The sequence below is a fragment of the Scyliorhinus torazame genome, chromosome 11, assembly GCF_047496885.1.
Source record: "Scyliorhinus torazame isolate Kashiwa2021f chromosome 11, sScyTor2.1, whole genome shotgun sequence".
Lineage (NCBI taxonomy): Eukaryota > Metazoa > Chordata > Chondrichthyes > Carcharhiniformes > Scyliorhinidae > Scyliorhinus > Scyliorhinus torazame.
The window spans coordinates 200,190,306-200,210,238 of record NC_092717.1 but is presented as its reverse complement, the minus strand read 5'-3'; the positions used below and the strand labels follow the sequence as shown (position 1 = coordinate 200,210,238).

The 19,933-nt window shown below is 48.5% G+C and overlaps 1 protein-coding gene across 1 annotated transcript in view; it reads left to right on the top strand.

The window, feature by feature from the left end:
- Positions 1-19,933, top strand: part of LOC140385762 (CMP-N-acetylneuraminate-beta-galactosamide-alpha-2,3-sialyltransferase 1-like) — a 137,727-nt gene that overhangs the window by 55,298 nt on the left and 62,496 nt on the right. Inside the window, exon 2 of the mRNA XM_072468248.1 lies at positions 6,674-7,414. Coding sequence (XP_072324349.1) covers positions 7,070-7,414 — 345 coding nt within the window. The 5' untranslated portion in view covers positions 6,674-7,069. The remainder of the gene's footprint in view (positions 1-6,673; positions 7,415-19,933) is intronic.

Sequence of the window (19,933 nt, the reverse complement as noted above, 5' to 3'; positions counted from 1 at the left end):
ATCTCGCCTATCTCTTCAGACTCCACACACAATTTCCCATCCCTGTCCTTGACTGGTCCTACTCTTTCCCTAGTCATTCGCTTATTCCTGACATACCTATAGAAAGCTTTTGGGTTTTCCTTGATCCTTCCTGCCAAATACTTCTCATGTCCCCTCCTTGCTCGTCTTAGCTCTCTCTTTAGATCCTTCCTCGCTACCTTGTAACTATCCATCGCCCCAACCGAAACTTCACACTTCATCTTCACATAGGCCTCCTTCTTCCTCTTAACAAGAGATTCCACTTCCTTGGTAAACCACGGTTCCCTCGCTCGACGCCTTCCTCCCTGTCTGACCGGTACATACTTATCAAGAACACGCAGTAGCTGATCCTTGAACAAGCCCCACTTATCCAGTGTGCCCAACACTTGCAGCCTACTTCTCCACCTTACCCCCCCCAAGTCACGTCTAATGGCATCATAATTGCCCTTCCCCCAGCTATAACTCTTGCCCTGCGGTGTATACTTATCCCTTTCCATCATTAACGTAAACGTCACCGAATTGTGGTCACTGTCCCCAAAGTGCTCTCCTACCTCCAAATCCAACACCTGGCCTGGTTCATTACCCAAAACCAAATCCAACGTGGCCTCGCCTCTTGTTGGCCTGTCAACATATTGTTTCAGGAAACCCTCCTGCACACACTGTACAAAAAACGACCCATCTATTGTACTCGAACTATATCTTTTCCAGTCAATATTTGGAAAGTTAAAGTCTCCCATAATAACTACCCTGCTACTTTCGCTCATATCCAGAATCATCTTCGCCATCCTTTCCTCTACATCCCTAGAACTATTAGGAGGCCTATAAAAAACTCCCAACAGGGTGACCTCTCCTTTCCTGTTTCTAACTTCAGCCCATACTACCTCGGAAGAAGAGTCCCCATCTAACATCCTCTCCGCCACCGTAATACTGCTCTTGACTAGCAGCGCCACACCTCCCCCTCTTTTGCCTCCTTCTCTGAGCTTACTAAAACACCTAAACCCCGGAACCTGCAACATCCATTCCTGTCCCTGCTCTATCCATGTCTCCGAAATGGCCACAACATCGAAGTCCCAGGTACCAACCCATGCTGCCAGTTCCCCTACCTTGTTTCGTATACTCCTGGCATTGAAGTAGACACACTTCAAACCACCTACCTGAACACTGGCCCCCTCCTGCGACGTCAAATCTGTGCTCCTGACCTCTATACTCTCATTCTCCCTTACCCTAAAACTACAATCCAGGTTCCCATGCCCCTGCTGCATTAGTTTAAACCCCCCCAAAGAGCACTAACAAATCTCCCCCCCAGGATATTTGTGCCCCTCAGGTTCAGATGTAGACCATCCTGGTCTGTAGAGGTCCCACCTTCCCCAGAAAGAGCCCCAGTTATCCAGAAATCTGAATCCCTCCCGCCTGCACCATCCCTGTAGCCACGTGTTTAAATGCTCTCTCTCCCTATTCCTCATCTCACTATCACGTGGCACGGGCAACAACCCAGAGATAACAACTCTGTTTGTTCTAGTTCTGAGCTTCCATCCTAGCTCCCTGAAAGCCTGCCTGACATCCTTGTCCCCTTTCCTACCTATGTCGTTAGTGCCAATGTGGACCACGACTTGGGGCTGCTCCCCCTCCCCCCTAAGGACCCGGAAAACACGATCCGAGACATCACGTACCCTTGCACCTGGGAGGCAACATACCAAACGTGAGTCTCTCACGCTCCCACAAAATCTCCTATCTGTGCCCCTGACTATAGAGTCCCCAATTACTAATGCTCTGCTCCTCTCCCCCCTTCCCTTCTGAGCAACAGGGACAGACTCCGTGCCAGAGGCCCGTACCCCATGGCTTACCCCTGGTAAGTCGTCCCCCCCCACAAGTATCTAAAGCGGTATACTTGTTTCTCAGGGGAACGACCGCAGGGGATCCCTGCACTGACTGCTTTTTCCCAGTCCCTCTTACAGTTACCCACCTATCTCCAATCTTTGGTGTAACTAATTCCCTGAAGCTGCTATCTATGACCCCTTCTGCCTCCCGAATGATCCGAAGTTCTTCCAACTCCAGCTCCAGTTCCCTAACTCGGTCTTGGAGGAGCTGGAGATGGCAGCACTTCCTGCAGGTAAAATCAGCAGGGACACTAACTGCATCCCTCACCTCAAACATCCTGCAGGAGGAACACTGCACTCCCTTCCGTGCCATTCCTCTAACTTTCTACCAAGATCTGGCTAACAACTAAATTAAATTTTTATAAAAAATAATAATAATATAATAAAATATGGTACTTACCTCAGACCAATGGGTTTTATTATTAGGTTAGAGGAGGAGGGCGGGTGGGAGACACTACACGTGTAGTGTCTCGGGTTTCCTCTCCACCAGAATTTATTGGTGAGGGTCTTCCCAGACGTCCGCGGGTCGACTTCCTGTTCCCGCCTAAAAAAACTAATTTAAAAAAAAAGAAAAATTCTCAGCTCCTGCTGAAATTGACTAACCAGCCAGCTCCACTCCCGCCGAAATCGACTGGCCTGCCCCTGCAAAGACAAGTGCTTTTAAAGGTTGACTTACCTCCCAGCAACCTCCTTCCGCAATGCTCCCGCTGAAACTGACTCACCACTCACCAGCTGTTCTCACGCTGCTGAAATCGACTGGCCTGCCCCTGCAAAGACAAGTGCTTTTAAAGGTTGACTTACCTCCCAGCAGCCCCTTCCGCAATGCTCCCGCTGAAACTGACTCACCAGCTGATTCTCCCGCCGAAATCGACATGCATGACTATGTACAAGTGGTGAATGAATGAACATATGTACATGGGAAGGTGTCTATCGTGCAGATCCAGAGCAAACGGAACAAAATTTACAAGATTTAAGTCTATCGATTCAGTCTTTGTGGCGGCGATGGATTCTTGTCGATCGCCTCAGAGGTGGAGGGGGGGACGCCGGCACCTGGACCGTCAGGATTGCTGCCATTTCGGTGGCCTCGTGGACAGGCGGGATCGCTGCCAGATCGGTGGCCACATGGTGCAAGATGTCCTGAGGCGGCATGATGACATGCGGAGACGTGCGGTCAGGTGGTGGGCAGGGAACTTTGCGCAGCGCCCTCCTGTTGCAGAATGGAGCCATCAGCCATTTGAACAATGAAAGACCTGGGGGCAGCCTGTCTGACGACAACAGCTGGGGCTGACCAGCCTCCCTCAGGCAACTGGACACAAACAACATCTTCTGGAGCCAGCGCAGGCAGATCCGCAGCATGAGCATCATACGTGATCTTCTGCTGGTCCCTGGATCGCTGCACTTTCTGCAGCACCGTGAGGTGGTCAAGGTCTGGAACATGGATGGCTGGAACAGTCGTCCTCAGGTTGCAGTTCATGAGCAGCTGCGCCGGAGACAAACCAGTCGACAGAGGGGTTGCCCTGTATGCCAACAGCGCCAGGTTGAAATCCGAGGCTGAGTCTGCAGCCTTGCACAGCAACCGCTTGACAACATGGACCCTTTTTTCGGCCTTCCCGTTTGCAGGTAATGGGGACTGCATGTGATATGCCTGAAGTGGTAGGATCGTGCAAAGTCGGACCACTCTTGGCTGTAGAAACATGGACCACGGTAGCATTGTGGATCCCACAATTGCTTCACAGCTCCAGGGTCCCAGGTTCGATTCCGGCTTGGGTCACTGTCTGTGCGGAGTCTGCACATCCTTCCCGTGTGTGCGTGGGTTTCCTCCGGGTGCTCCGGTCTCCTCCCACAGTCCAAAGATGTGCAGGTTAGGTGGATTGGCCATGATAAATTGCCCTTAGTGTCCAAAATTGCCCTTAGTGCTGGGTGGGGTTACTGGGTTATAGGGATAGGGTTGAGGTGTTGGCCTTGGGTAGGGTGCTCTTTCCAAGAGCCGGTGCAGACTCGATGGACCGAATGGCCTCCTCCTGCACTGTAAATTCTATAATAATTACTGTGAGTGGTATCCCGTGCCAGGCAAATGTTTCTTTGCAGGCTTTGATGGCTGACTTGGACGTGAGGTCCGACAGTTTCACCACTTCCGGGTAGCTGGAGAAGTAGTCGACCAAGAGCACATAATCACGCCCATTTGCGTGAAAGAGGTCAATCCCCACCTTGGGACCACGGAGAAGTCACGATCTCGTGCTGTTGCAGTGTTTCCTTGAGCTGAGCTGGTTGAAATTTCTGGCATGTTGTGCAGTTGAGGACCATGTTGGCAATGTCCTGGCTGATGCCAGGCCAGTAAACTGCCTGCCGAGCTCTGCGTCGACATTTCCCGACCCCAAGGTGACCATCATGGATCTGTCTAAGCACCATGGTTTGCATGCTTTGGGGAATGACGATTCTATCTAGTTTAAGAAGGATCCCCTCAACAACCGTTAACTCGTCCTTAATGTTGAAGAACTGGTGGCACTGCCCCTTTTGCCAGCCATGGGCGAGGTGTTGCATCACGCGCTGCAGTAGATTATCTTTGGCAGTTTCTTCGCATATTTGGACAACTCGTTCATCAGTGGCTGGGAGGTTGCTGGCACACAACTGCACCTGTACCTCAATGTGGCAAATAAAGTAGCCCTGTTAACACGGCGTGGTGATGGATCGGGATAGGGCATCTGCGATGATCAGCTCCTTACCCGGTGTGTAGACGAGTTCGAAGTCATATCGGCGGATATCATATCGAAGAAGAATTAGCTGCAGCCGAGGTGTCATGTCATTTAAATCCTTCTGGATTATGTGGACTAAAGGCCTGTGGTCTGTTTCCACCGTGAACTTTGGCAGACCATATACGTAGTCATGAAACTTGACTATTCCTGTCAGGAGATCCAAGCACTCCTTTTCGAACTGGGCATACCGTTGTTCGGTCGGAGTCATGGCCCTCGATGCATATGCCACTGGAGCCCAGGATGAGGAGTTGTCTCGCTGGAGGAACACCGCCCCAATGCCGTCCTGGCTTGCGTCTGTGGATATCTTGGTATCCTTGGTTGGGTCAACGAACGCCAGTACTGGGGTTGTGGTGAGCTTCGCCTTCAGCTCAAGCCACTCCGCTTGATGTGCGGGAAGCCACTGGAACACTGTCGACTTTTTAACGAGATGCCGGAGGGTCGTGGTGTGGGATGCCATGTTGGGAATGAATTTTCCGATTAAATTTACCATCCCGAGGAAATGGAGGACCGCCTTTTTGTCCTCTGGGGTCTTCATGGCATTGATTGCCAGCACCTTGTCAGCGTCAGGTTGCACACCCTGCTGTGAAATGTGGTCACCCAGAAACTTGATAGCGGACCAACCAAATGAGCATTTGGCCCTGTTGAGCTGGAGGCCATTTTCATGAATCCTCTGGAAAACCTGTTTGAGGCGAGCGATGTGATCCTCTGGCATCGTGGACCAGATGATCACGTCGTCCACATAGACGCGCACCCCCTCGATGCCCTCCATCATTTGCTCCATCATGCGGTGAAATACTTTGGAAGCTGAGATGATACCAAAAGGCATGCGGTTGTAGCAATACCTGCCGAACGGAATGTTAAACCTGCACAGCTTCTGACTGGACTCGTCCAGCTGTATCTGCCAGAAACCGCGTGAGATGTCCAGCTTGGTAAAGAATTTGGCATGAGACATCTCACAGGTTAATTCTTCACGCTTCGGGATCGGGTAGTGCTCTCGCATTACGTTGCGATTCAGGTCTTTGGGATCAATGCAAATGCAGAGTTCACCAGAGGGTTCCTTGACGCAGACCATGGAACTGACCCAGTCTGTTGGTTCCGTGACCTTTGAGATGATGCCCTGGTCTTGGAGCTCTCATAGCTGCGTTTTCAGACGATCCTTGAGGGGAGCTGGCACCCGGCGTGGTGCATGGATGACTGGGGTGGCATTCGGCTTGAGCAATATCTTGTAGCGATATGGGAGCGTGCCCATCCCATCAAACACATTGTGGTATTACGTGAGAATGTCGTCTATCTCAGCCTGGAGATTCGCATTGGGCGAGGCAGTAGCCGGTGTCGAGGACGTGGCATGGACTCGCTGGACCAGATTTAGGAGTTTGAATGCGCGAGCACCGAGCAGGGATGACTTGTCAGGCCGGACGATCTCGAATTGCGGAGGAGGCTGTATCTGTTCCATGCCGCTGGATGGCTGCTTGCTGGTCGTTGCAGATTCACTCGAGGTAGGTTCGTTAGAATTAATAGCTCCCTGGTACCATGATGTGTTCAGTGAGTTGGTTCAAAGTTGACTGCAACTGGATGCAGTGAAACTAGAAACAGGCTTCCGACACAGGAGATGGTCCAACACTGTTTTATTGAACTTGCTGATTGCTGTACATAATCTGCTGTGGGTTGGACTCTATTCATCTAACTGATAACCTCCTACTGGCTTGACCAGACTAGCTCTCTACCACATGGAGATGGTGCTCACTGGCTTGTGCACTCTAACTATCTCAGTAGCTGTGTCCTGTGAGAGAGAGAGTCTTAATGTCCTGCGGGCTTTATAGTGGTGGTGTCCTGTCTGGTGATTGATTGTTCTGTGTCGTGAGTGTTCATTGGTTATCCTGTGTGTCAATCACTGCCTGTCTGCATCTCATTATATACATGAGTGGATATTATGACAGTTATTTTCTCAGAAAGTGCCCCCTTTTCCTTTCCAGTGAATTAATTAAGTGTGCTCTTTGACCTTTTTCTTTTGTTTTCTTGATTTAGGGGGAAGTTTTATTCAGCCATTTTGAATTCAACATGTGGACAAGAGATTGCCAAATCAAAATGGCATGGAGGTCAATTCTAAAAGTGAAACCAACCGCATCATTGGAGTCCAAGCCATCAACATGAGGCACACCTGCTGGTTTGAAGCCACCTTCCAAGTGCGTCCTTCTTACCCTTAAGATTCTAAAAATTGGCTCAACTCCACATTAAACTGGACTGATGTTCAGGAAAACTTGGTGTAATTTGCTTTTTCTCTGAACACTTTGGATCCCTTTTGTGGAACTCTGCTTAAAACTGTTGCTGTTCTTGTTCAACAACCAGTCACCTGAGAAGATTGGAGGCATAAACAAGGACCTCTTTGAAGAGTGCACATACAGGACTGATCCACATGGTTCAATGACAAGATCTTTTCCCCCTCCGCCTGTATTTTTATTGCCTAAGTGGGAGGAGTATTATCACCAAGAAGGTTTCGCAATGTTTGTTTACAAGCCACAGAAGCTTCACTGGTTTTTGTATTTGCTGTTTTTTGCCTTGGTGCTGCTGTCTGCCTTTTTCACTTACACCAGCAAGTTTAACTTAACTCTGCACAAACTCTTCACTGTGAGAAATTGCAAATGCAGCCACTGCACATCTGAACTGGGTGAATCGGAGTGGTTTGACAAACGATACGTTCCCACTATGTCTCCCATCCTGACCAAGAGTAACTACACCATTCCTGAAAAGTCCTACAAGTGGTGGCTGGTAAGTGCCCTTTGCAAAAGGTGTCGTCACTCAACTGATATGAAGGAAAAGCCTCTTTGTAACAATAAAAAGACCAATATAGATTCACTGGGATTCACTTAGAGAAACTTAAGAAGTCAGAAGTATTTGGAAAATTGGACTGCTAAGTGCAAGCATCACACATTTCCTGAGAATGTTAACAGAATCACAGAAAATACAGTGCAGAAGAGCCCCAGCGAGTCTGTACCGACACATAACCCACTTACCTAATCCATTTACCAGCACATTGCCCATAGCCTTGAATGTTATGAAGTGCTCATCCAGGTACTTTTTAAAGCCACCTCTCCCACCCTTCCAGGTAGTGCATTCCAGATTGTCACCACCCTTTGGGTAAAAAGGTTTTGCCACACATCGACCGTGAACCTCCTGCCCCTCACCTTGAACTTGTGTTCCCTCATGACTTACCCTTCAACTAAGGAGAACAGCTGCTCACTATCCACCTTGTCCGTGCCCTTGTACACCTGGATCTGTTCGCTCCTCAGTCTCCTCTGCTTCAACAAAAACAACCCAAGCCGATGCAACCTCTCTTCATAACGTAAATGTTCCATCCCAGACAACATCCTGGTGATTCTCCTCTGCGCCCCCTCCAATGCAATCGCATCCTTCCCATAATGTGCTGACCAATGGCCATGTAACCATTGTCGATTGTCATTAATGTCCTTTAGGGAAGGAAATCTGCCAATCTTACCTGGTCTGGCCTACATGTGACTCCAGACCCACAGCAATGTGGTTGACTCTTAATGCCCCCTCAAGGGTGTTATGTTCAATGCAGAGACAATGACTGAGTTGGCATACCAAAGGACATCTTGTTCTAGACTAGTCCAATTTATTATTGTACAACAAACTGTGGGTTGGAAACTAATACTAATACACTGGAACAAACACAACTAACCACAATGACTTCCCCTACAGACTCTGCCTGGGTAGCAGTGTCACATGGTATTACTTGCCTGCCGCCTAGTGGCCGGAGGTCAAACATATTTACATGTACAATTGCTTATGCATATCATTACATTTCCTTTCCTTGAGCTTTTGAATAAAACATATTATACATCATTTCAATAAATATCATATGATATGCATAACACAGTCATTTATATCATGTACAGTTATATTGTCCATTCACAGATTCAATCTATCAGGTTTCTTCCTATGCCTTGCTGATCTTCTTGACTTCATAGAATCATAGAATTTACAGTTCAGAAGGAGGCCATTCAGCCCATCGAGTCTGCACCGGCCCTTGGAAAGAGCACCCCACTTAAGCACAAATCCTCCAACCTATCCCCGTAACCATCTGATGAATCTGCTTGACAGTCTTGCATTTCTGTAGGCACAACTGGTATGACCACATCACTGTCCAGAACGTCAGTCTGTACAGTGATATTTGATTCATCCTCTGGTTGTGTTGGTTTTGAAGAGGATAAGTTTTCATAGACATCGTCTGCTTGCAGTTAAGCAACAGGTTGTTTAACTTTTAGGAGTGCTCGCCTATTTTTCCGTAGAACCCGTCCTTGTTCCGTGATTACAGTGTAAGATCTCGGACCTATTTTCTGTAATACTGTTGCACATTTTGACCAGCCATCAGGATCCTTCACCCTCACTACATCGTTTGGATTTAACGGTTTCAGAGCCCTGGTTGACTTGTCATAGGAACTCTTCTGCTTCTTCTTTTGAGATTACAGCTGATTCCTTACCTTGTCATTTACTTGCCGTTTGCTATGGCATGGCAGAGTTGTTCGTAGCTCTCAACTCATCAACAGTTCTGACGGCGACAAACCACAACTTAAAGGAGATGCTCGGTAGCTGAGCAATGCTAGACGTGGATCATCCTGACTGTCCATAGCCTTTCTCAGTAATTGTTCGGCCACCTGCACACCTTTTTCTGCTTTGCCATTTGACTGACGGTGCAATAGACTTGATGTTACATGTCTGAAGTCATAATGCTGTGCAAAGTCCCCGTGTCTGTGTGGGTTTCGCCCCCACGACCCAAAGATGTGCAGGGTAGGTGGATTGGCCATGCTAAATTGCCCCTTAATTGGAAAAAATTAATTGGGTACTCTAAATTTACAAAAAAAATAATAATAATGCTGTGCAAATGCCTTCCATTCTTTACAATTAAAACATTGTCCATTGTCACTCATAACTACCCGAGGTATGCCATCACGTGCAAACATTGCTTTTGTATGCATAATAGTACAATTTGCTGTCTCGATAATGAATGTAGGTAGGCCATATACCATATACGTAACTGTGGAATTTCTCTAATCCATTCACTCGCCCTAGACATTCTTTTTAATTTGAGCATAGTGACATTCAGATTCCATCATCAATTGGAAGCATATGCTACTGGTTTCCAATCACTACCATTTTCCTGTTGCAGCAAAACTGCACCTAGACAATCCTTCGATGCATCTGTTGAAATCTTGGTATTTTTTGTTGGATCGAAAAGGTTAGAACTGGAGTTGTCGTTAGAGCTATTTTTAATGTGATCCACTCTTGTTCATGTTTGTATGTCCAAGTGAAGCTATTCACTCTCTTCGGGACTTCTCTAACACATGCTGTCTTCACTGAGAGGCTTAGAACATAGAACATTACAGCGCAGTACAGGCCCTTCGGCCCTCGATGTTGTGCCGACCTGTGAAACCACTCTAAAGCCCATCTACACTATTCCCTTATTGTCCTTATGTCTATCCAATGACCATTTGAATGTCCTTAGTGTTGGCGAGTCCACTACTGTTACAGGCAGGGCATTCCACGCCCTTACTACTCTCTGAGTAAAGAACCTGCCTCTGACATCTGTCTTATATCTATCTCCCCTCAATTTAAAGGTATGTCCCCTCGTGCTAGACATCACCATCCGAGGAAAAAGGCTCTCACTGTCCACCCTATCCAATCCTCTGCTCATCTTGTATGCCTCAATTAAGTCACCTCTTAACTTTCTTCTCTCTAACGAAAACAGCCTCAAGTCCCTCAGCCTTTCCTCATAAGATCTTCCCTCCATACCAGGCAACATTCTGGTAAATCTCCTCTGCACCCTTTCCAATGCTTCCACATCCTTCCTATAATGCGGCGACCAGAATTGCACTCAATACTCCAACTGCGGCCGCACCAGAGTGTTGTATTGCTGCAACATGACCTCCTGGCTCCTAAACTCAATCCCTCTACCAATAAAAGCTAACACACCGTACGCCTTCTTAACAACCCTCTCAACCTGGGTGGCAACTTTCAGGGATCTATGTACATGGACACCGAGATCTCTGCTCATCCACACTGCCAAGAATCTTACCATTAGCCCAGTACTCAGTCTTCCTGTTAGTCCTTCCAAAATGAATCACCTCACACTTTTCTGCATTAAACTCCATTTGCCACCTCTCAGCCCAGCGCTGCAGCTTATCTATGTCCCTCTGTAACTTGTAACATCCTTCAGCACTGTCCACAACTCCACCGACTTTAGTGTCATCTGCAAATTTACTCACCCATCCTTCTACGCCCTCCTCCAGGTCATTTATAAAAATGACAAACAGCAGTGGCCCCAAAACAGATCCTTGTGGTACACCACTAGTAACTGGACTCCAGTCTGAACATTTCCCATCAACCACCCCCCTTTGTCTTCTTCCAGCTAGCCAATTTCTGATCCAAACTGCTAAATCACCCTGAATCCCATGCCTCCGTATTTTCTGCAGTAGCCTATCATGGGGAACCTTATCAAACGCTTTACTGAAATCCATATACAGCATATCAACTGGTTTACCCTCATCCACCTGTTTGGTCACCTTCTCAAAGAACTCTATAAGGTTTGTGAGGCACGACCTACCCTTCACAAAACCGTGTTGACTATCTCTAATCAAATTATTCCTTTCCAGATGATTATACATCCTATCTCTTATAAACCTTTCCAAGATTTTGCCCACAACAGAAGTAAGGCTCACTGGTCTATAGATACCGGGGTTGTCTCTACTCCCCTTCTTGAACAAGGGGACAACATTTGCTATCCTCCAGTCTTCTGGCACTATTCCTGTTGACAAAGATGACTTAAAGATCAAGGCCAAAGGCTCAGCAATCTCCTCCCTAGCTTCCCAGAGAATTCTAGGATAAATCCCATCCGGCCCAGGTGACTTATCTATTTTCACACTTTCCAGAATTGCTAACACCTACTCCTTGTGAACCTCAAGCCCTTCTAGCCTAGTAGCCTGAATCTCAGTATTCTCCTCGACAACATTGTCTTTTTCCTGTGTGAATACTGACGAAAAATGGTATAAATTGGTATAAATTTACCAGTGAAATGGATCATGCCCAGTACTCTAAATATTCTCTTTTTGTTTGTTGGTCGAGGCATATTTGCATGTACAATTGCTTATGCATATCGCTACAAAGGGCAATTAGGGATTGGTAAGAAATGCTGGCACACCCTGCGATGTCCACGCCCCATGAACGAATAAACAAAAGGAAAAAAACATGCCAAAATCCCTTTGTTTCCCTGAACTTCCCAGTGTCATGCAAGTGCATTGAATACTTCCTTGTCAAATTTATCCTTCCAAAGTGGATCACCTCACACTTTTCAGGGTTAAATTCCATCTGCCAGTTTTCTGTCCATTTGACCATCCCACTTATACCTTCCTGTATCCCGAGACACTCAACCTCACTGTTAACCACCCAGCCAATCTTTGTGTCATCCACGAACCTACTGATACTACAACCCACATCGTCATCTATGTCATTTATATAAATGCTGAATAATAGGGGACCCAACACAGATCCCTGCAGTACACCACTGGACACTGGCTTCCCGTCACTAAAGCTTCCCGTGTGTCATCACCTTCTGACTCCTACAACTAAGACAGTTTTGAATCCACCTTATCAAATGACCCTGTATCCTGTGTGCATTTGCCTTCTTTATAAGTCTCCCATGTGGGACCTTCGCAAAGGCTTTGCTGAAATCCATATGACTACATCACCTGTAATACCCTCATCTACACACCTGGTCACCTCCTCATAAAATACAATCAAATTTGTTAATCTAGGGAGGAAGCAAAAACAGAATGCAATGAAATGGCTACAAAAATATTTAGGCTAGATTTGTAATGAAAGGACCCCTTGCCCCCCAACACACACACACCCAGGGATGACAGTTGGATGGATGGATTGGTTTATTGTCACATGTTCCGAGGTACAGTGAAAAGTATTTTTCTGCGAGCAGCTCAACAGATCATTAAGTACATGAAAATAAAAGAAAATAAAAATAAAATCATAATAGGGAAACACAAGGTACACAATGTAACTACGTAACAGCGGCATCGGGTGTAGTGTTAATCAGGTCAGTCCATAAGAGGGTTGTTTAGGAGTCTGGTAACAGCGGGGAAGAAGCTGTTTTTGAGTCTGTTCGTGCGTGTTCTCAGACTTTTGTATCTTCTGCCCGTTGGAAGAAGTTGGAAGAGTGAGTAAGCCGGGTGGGAGGGGTCTTTGATTATGCTGCCCACTTTGCGCTGGCAGCGGGAGATGTAGATAGAGCCCATGGATGGGAGGCAGGTTTGTGTGATGGACTGGGCTGTGTTCACGAATCTCTGAAGTTTCTTGCGGTCCTGGGCCGAGCAGTTGCCATACCAGGCTGTGATGCAGCCCGATAGGATGCTTTCCATGGTGCATCTGTAAAAGTTGGTAAGAGTTAATGTGGACATGCCCTACATTTTAACATCCTCTAGACAAAATATCAAATCAATTAAAAAACAAATAGAATCTGGGAAATGTAGCAAGACAATGGTGCAGTAAACTTCTCCTGCCCTGATTTTAACTCTGCAAACTCAACAAGTATAGAGCACTTGGGAAGGAGAGAACTAAAATTGCAGCAATGTCTTTTGGTACCATCCTAGTTGATGTTAGAACTGGTTGGGAAGAACCCAGAATGGAACCCTGGCTCAAAAGACCGTAACTTTTTCTTTTCTTTTTTGGGGGCGGTAGGTTGGCGCAATGGGCAGCACTGCTGCCTCACGCCGCTGAGGACCCGGGTTCGATCCCGGCCCCGGGTCACTGTCCGTGTGGAGTTTGCGCATTCTCCCCGTGTTTGCGTGGGTCTCACCCCCACAACCCAAAAGTGTGCAGGCTAGGCGGATTGGCCACGCTAAATTGCCCCTTAATTGGGAAAAAAAAGAATTGGGTTCTCTTGAATTTGTTTTAAAAATCTTTTACTTTTCTTTTATAAAACGTGAAGGAAAATTGTGAAGATTCACAGGACAGGTATTCAGAAAATAATATTTATTAAACATGAAATGTTGGATTGTAATATAATATCCCTTTACTCCACTTTTAGCTGAACAAATATACACACATTTTAGGATTAACACGGATGACAAAGTGCTTCCTATACAATGGTCTCAGTAACGCACAAAGTCCCTTTTAAGCACACAAGATGACTGAGTCTTACCGAGAGAGTTAATTCATGCTTTAGATATTCTTTCACAGTTCATGAAACATTACAGTTTATGGGAATAGAGTATTTTATAAACTAACAGATTTGATGGGTGAGTGTAGGTGAATGGCTCCAAGTGCCAAAGACAAAAAAACGTGGTGTTAAAAACTGAATTCTGAACACTGACCAGAGGATGGATACTAATGGCAGCGTTCAAAAAAAAAATGCACTCTTCTGCCACAGATATTAAAATTAAAAGATGGACTTTCTTAATTAAGCCAGATCAGAGATAAAAAAATTGTCCTCTTTACACAATCTGCAAATGTCTATGCATTGATGCACCATCTAGCCATTAAATAGTCTTCTGCTGTAATTAATCTGACCGTATCAACGAGGGAATTAATCCAGGAAAGACAACTTCTATTGCAGGTACATCAGGGGAATTACACTTGACTGGTCTTGATACAATCATTTACAAAATATATAACACAACATATTCCAAAATTAACTCAGAAGCTAGGTTTATGCCACCGTTGCTATGAGGGGGAATGAGAAAATGAAATGAAGGGAATTAATGAATGAGGGCTTAAGAAGGACATGGGGAGTCCACACTGATTAAGAATAACAAGCTTTGCTTTATTACTAAGTTATATACAACTCCTGGTAGATCCCGACTGGGTCTCTTTTCGGTTGGTGCTTTACTGGCCGACCTTTTTTTCCAATTAAGGGGCAATTTAGCATGTTCAATCGAACTACCTTGCACATCTTTGGGTTGTGGGGGCGAAACCCACGCAAACACGGGGAGAATGTGCAAACTCCACACGGACAGTGACAGAGCCAGGATCGAACCTGGGACCTTGGCGCCGTGAGACTGCAGTGCTACCACTGCGCCACCGTGCTGCCCCTTTTATACATAGTTGAATGGAGTTCGCTCACCCCCCCCGCAGCGGGGGAGCTCGTACTCCGCGAGAGCCAAAGGGAAGATAATCATTCCCACCCCATTAGTTCTTTGCGAGATATTACAGAGGGAAAAGTTGATGGAGCTTTGAAGGGGTGGACAATGATGGATGTGATGGGGGCAAAGATAAGACATTGACCAGGAGAACAATGGGATCTTGAATCAGGCAGAAAGGCGTGAACCTTTGATCTGTTGAGCAGGTGGCTGTGGGTGTGGGAGGTGAAGCCATTTCAGACATTCTGACTTCTCAGGATGGATAAGAATAGAACCAGGAGAGGTCAGAGGAGTGACCAGCCACAATAACGAGCACTAAGATAGATATTAAATCCTTGAAGTCAAAAATGTTTCACAATTAAATAAAATAATTTATTTTGGCTGTACTTGCTTTCATGCCTTTCGAACAGAGAGCAGCGATATTGCAGATGTTGTTTAAGCTGCTCAGCAGTGATCCATTTGAAGTGCAATACAGAGGAACTCTGTATGGCAGTATTTATATAGTACAGACAAGAAATCTTTTTAATCTAACTATTAACCCATATCCTGAAAAATGGCACTCAAATTGAAACCTAACTAATTTGCTAAGCATGTCAGTGTGAGCAGCTCACGAGATGGTGATCTGTTCCTTTTTAATGATTTCGACGCCGAGGACAATTCTGGTGTTCATAAAATTAGCATTTAACCTCATGTATAGACTGCAAACCTAATTTCACATTCTCCAGTCTGACCAGCTGAGAAGCAAACTCTACCGATGATCATTTATAAAAATACATTGACAGGATGTGGGTATTGCTGACTGAGCCACCATTTCATAGAATTTTCATAGAATTTACAGTGCAGAAGGAGGCTATTCGGCCCATCGAGTCTGCACCGGCTCTTGGAAAGAGCATCCTACCCAAGGTCAACACCTCCACCCTATCCCCATAACCCAGTAACCCCACCCAACACTAAGGGTAATTTTGGACACTAAGGGCAATTTATCATGGTCAATCCACCTAACCTGCACATCTTTGGACTGTGGGAGGAAACCGGAGCACCCGGAGGAAACCCACGCACACACGGGGAGGATGTGCAGACTCCGCACAGGCAGTAAGCCAAGCCGGAATCGAACCTGGGACCCTGGAGCTGTGAAGCAATTGTGCTATCCACAATGCTACCGTGCTGCCCATTTATTGGCCATCCCTAATTGATCATCTTGTACTGCAGTGCAGACATGAAACATTCAGATTGCAGGGTCCCAGGTATGATGGTCTTGTCTGCTGAGTTCAGGGCACTTGGATTAGGGAGGGTAGAAATCCGCTGTTGTCCCTCCTTTCAATCACTACCCATTAACACCATTCAAGAATATGTGAAAACGTGTGTTAAAAGGATGAGGGTTGTGGTTTCTTCCGCTCCACAGTCAGATAGGCTTACTGTCTGATGCACGATCAATTGCACAAAGACTTGAGTTGGATACAACTGAGGCTTTATTGCTCTTAGATGTGTGGCCTCCCACAGCAGCTGGCGAAATGGCTGCAGCATGGAGGACACACACATTTATACTCCGCCTACTGGGCAGAGCCAGTAGGCAGGGACTACCAACATACCTGTAGTACAGGTCCTACCATTACATCACCTAATAGAGGTGCAACAATGGTTTAGCACATTCACCTCCTGTTAAAATTGAGTCCGGCGGGGGTTGTGGAGAACTATATACAACAAATGGGTTTTACATTTACAATATTTGAAAGAAAACAAAATGTCTTTTGAAGTCCAGTGGACCAGTTAGAGGTTTAACCGGTCCGGGGCCTTGATGTGGCGCTGGGAGCGACGTAGTGGTGGCGGCGATGCCGATGCTGGCCCGATGTTCGGTGACTCCGGGAGCGTGCCGAAATCCTCTTCATCCTCGGGCGTGGGCAGGGGAAGGACGGATGGTCCCGGGGGAGGGGGTAGATTGGCGCCGGGACGGGGGTGTGTGTTTGTGTGGAACCTGCTGGTGCCAGATCTCTGAGGGAGACAGTATTCTGGCGGCCGTCGGGGTATGCCATGTAGGCATACTGGGGGTTTGCATGGAGCAATTGCACCCTTTCCACCAACGGGTCCCCCTTGTGGGGTCGGACATGCCTATGGAGCAGGACGGGTTCTGGAGCTGCGAGCCAAGTCGGGAGCGACACCACGGATGTGGACTTCCTGGGGAAGGCAAAAAGACGTTCCCCCGGGGGTTATGGCTTGTCGTCCTGCTGGAGGTGAAAACCCTGCTGAGCAGGAACTGACGTAGCTCATCACTCATGAATTAAGATCCCCTGTCACTGTGGATGTAGGCGGGGAAGCCGAACAGAGCGGAGATAGTGTTTAGGGCTTTGATGACGGTGGCAGACGTCATGTCGGGAAATGGGATGGCGAAGGGGAATCTGGAGTACTCATCAACCACACTGAGAAAATACGTGTTACGGTCGGTGGAGGGGAGGGGCCCTTTGAAATCCACACTGAGGCGCTCAAAGGGGCGGGAGGCCGTCACCAGGCGCGCACAGTCCGGCCGGTAGAAGTGCGGCTTGCATTCCGCGCAGACCTGGCAGTCCCTGGTGATTGTACTTCCTCGACAGAGTAGGGCAGATTGCAGGCCTTTATAAAATGGGACAACCGTGTGACTCCCAGGTGACAAAGACTGTCGTGCAGGTTCCGGAGTCGGTCTACTTTTGCGCTGGCACATGTACCTTGGATTAGGGCATCTGGGGGCTCGTTGAGCTTGCCGGTGCGATACAAAATCTCGTAATTGTAGGTGGAGAGCTCGATCCTCCACCTCAAGATCTTATCATTCTTGATCTTGCCCCGCTGCGTGTTATTGAACATGAAGGCTACCGACCGTTGGTCAGTGAGGAGAGTGAATCTCCTGCCGGCCAGGTAATGCCTCCAATGCCGCACAGCTTCAGCATTTTCTATGTTCATGATAGCTTGGGCCTCTTTTTCGATGGATGAATGCCGAATTTCTGAGGCATGAAGCGTGCGGGAAAAGAATGCCTCGGGTCTGCCTGCCTGATTGAGGGTGGCGGCTAGGGCGACGTCTGATGCGTCGCTCTCTACTTCAAACGGCAGTGTCTCGTCTACTGCGTGCATCCCGGCCTTGGCGATATCGGCTCTAATACGGGCGAAAGCCTGTTGTGCCTCGGCCGTCGGGGGAAAATGGGTGGACTGTATGAGTGGGCGGGCCTTGATTCCGCATAGTTTGGGACCCACTGGGCATAGTGTGAAAAGAACCCCAGACAGTGTTTGTGGGCCTTGGCAGTGGGGAAGGAGGAGCTCCATGAGAGGGCGCATGCGGTCGGGATCGGGCCCCAGTACTCTGTTCGAGACCACATAGCCGAGAATGGCTAAGCGGGTCGTGCTGAACACGCACTTTTTGTTGTAGGTGAGGTTTACGAGAGTGGCGGTGTAAAGAAATTTGGCAAGGTTGGCATTGTGGTCCTGCTGATCATGGCCGCAGATGGTGATGTTGTCTAGGTACGGAAAGGTGGCCCGCAAACCGTACCGGTCGACCAATCGGTCCATCTCCCTTTGGAAGACCGAGACCCCGTTGGTGACGCCGAAAGGAACCCTGAGGAAATGATAGAGGCAACCGTCTGCCTCGAAGGCAGTGTATGGACGGTCCGATTTACGAATGGGGAGCTGGTGGTAGGCGGATTTGAGGTGTACCATTGAGAAGACCCGGTACTGTGCAATCTGATTGACCATATCAGATATGCGTGGGAGGGGATACGCGTCGAACTGCGTGTACCGATTAATGGTCTGGCTGTAGTCCACGACCATTCTGTGTTTTTCTCCAATTTTAACTACTACCACTTGGGCTCTCCACGGGCTGTTGCTGGCCTCGATGATGCCTTCCCGAAGCAGCCGCTGGACCTCGGACCTGATGAAGGTCCTGTCCTGGGTGCTGTACCGTCTGCTCCTGGTGGCGACGGGTTTGCAATCCGAGGTTAGATTTGCGAAGAGGGAAGGCAGATTGACCTTTAGGGTCGCGAGGCCGCACACAGTGAGTGGTGGTAGGGGCCCGCCGAATTTGAGGGTTAGGCTCTGTAGGTCACACTGGAAGTCCAGGCCGAGTAGCAAGGCAGCGCAGAGGTTAGGGAGGACGTAGAGGCGGAAGCCGCTGAATTCTACGCCCTGGAGCGTGAGTGTGACCATACAGGACCCCCGGATCGCCACGGAATGGGATCCAGAGGCCAGAGAGATTCTTAGGTTGGTGGGGTGTACCGCAAGGGAGCAGCGCCTTACCATATCCGGGTGGATGACGCTTTCGGTGCTCCCGGAGTCTAGCAGGCAAGAGGTCACGTGTCCGTTGATTTTGATGCTGGTCGATGCGGACTGTGCGGACGAGACTGGTCGATGGTCACTGAGGCGAGTCGTGGTCGGTCGTCACTGGTGTCGGATGATGGGGAGCCCAGGGGACACAGGTCCTGGAACGCTGGTGGTGCCCATGTGCCGTGGGGGTGACAAGATGGCGGCGCCTGAAGATCTTGAGGGGGACAAAATGGCGGCGCCCATGGGCCGCATGTGGCGGGGGTTGAACAAGATGGCGGCGCCCATGGGCCGCACGTGTTGCGCGGAGGGGAAGATGGCGGCGCCCACTGGCCGCGCTTGGTCTGAGGGGGCGAAGATGGCGGCGCCCACTGGCCGCGCGTGTTCTGAGGGGGAGAAGATGGCAGCGCCCACTGGCCGCGCATGGTCCGGGGAGGTGAAGATGACGGCGCCCATTGTCCGTAAACGAGGGGGGTGGGGGCAATAGTGGCGACTGCACGGGCCTGGCACTCCGCGGCGAAGTGCCCCTTACAGCAAGCCTTACAAAGGGCAGCGCGGGCCAGGCAACGTTGGCGGGGGGAGTTTCTGCTGGCCGCAAAAGTTACATCGGGGACCCCGGGGGTTTGCTGGCTGGGTAAGGCCCCCGCTGGGGTGGCCGTCTGTGGGCTCCACGATGCGTAGGAGGGGTGGGCCGCACGGCTGGGGGTGTAGGCCTGAATGTTGCGCGAGGCGACCGTCATAGAGAGCGCTAGCTTCTTTGTCTCTGCTAGGTCAAGCGTGGCTCGTTCTAACAGTCGCTGGTGTATGAGGTCCGGCCCAATCCCCGTAACAAACGTGTCCCACATGAGGA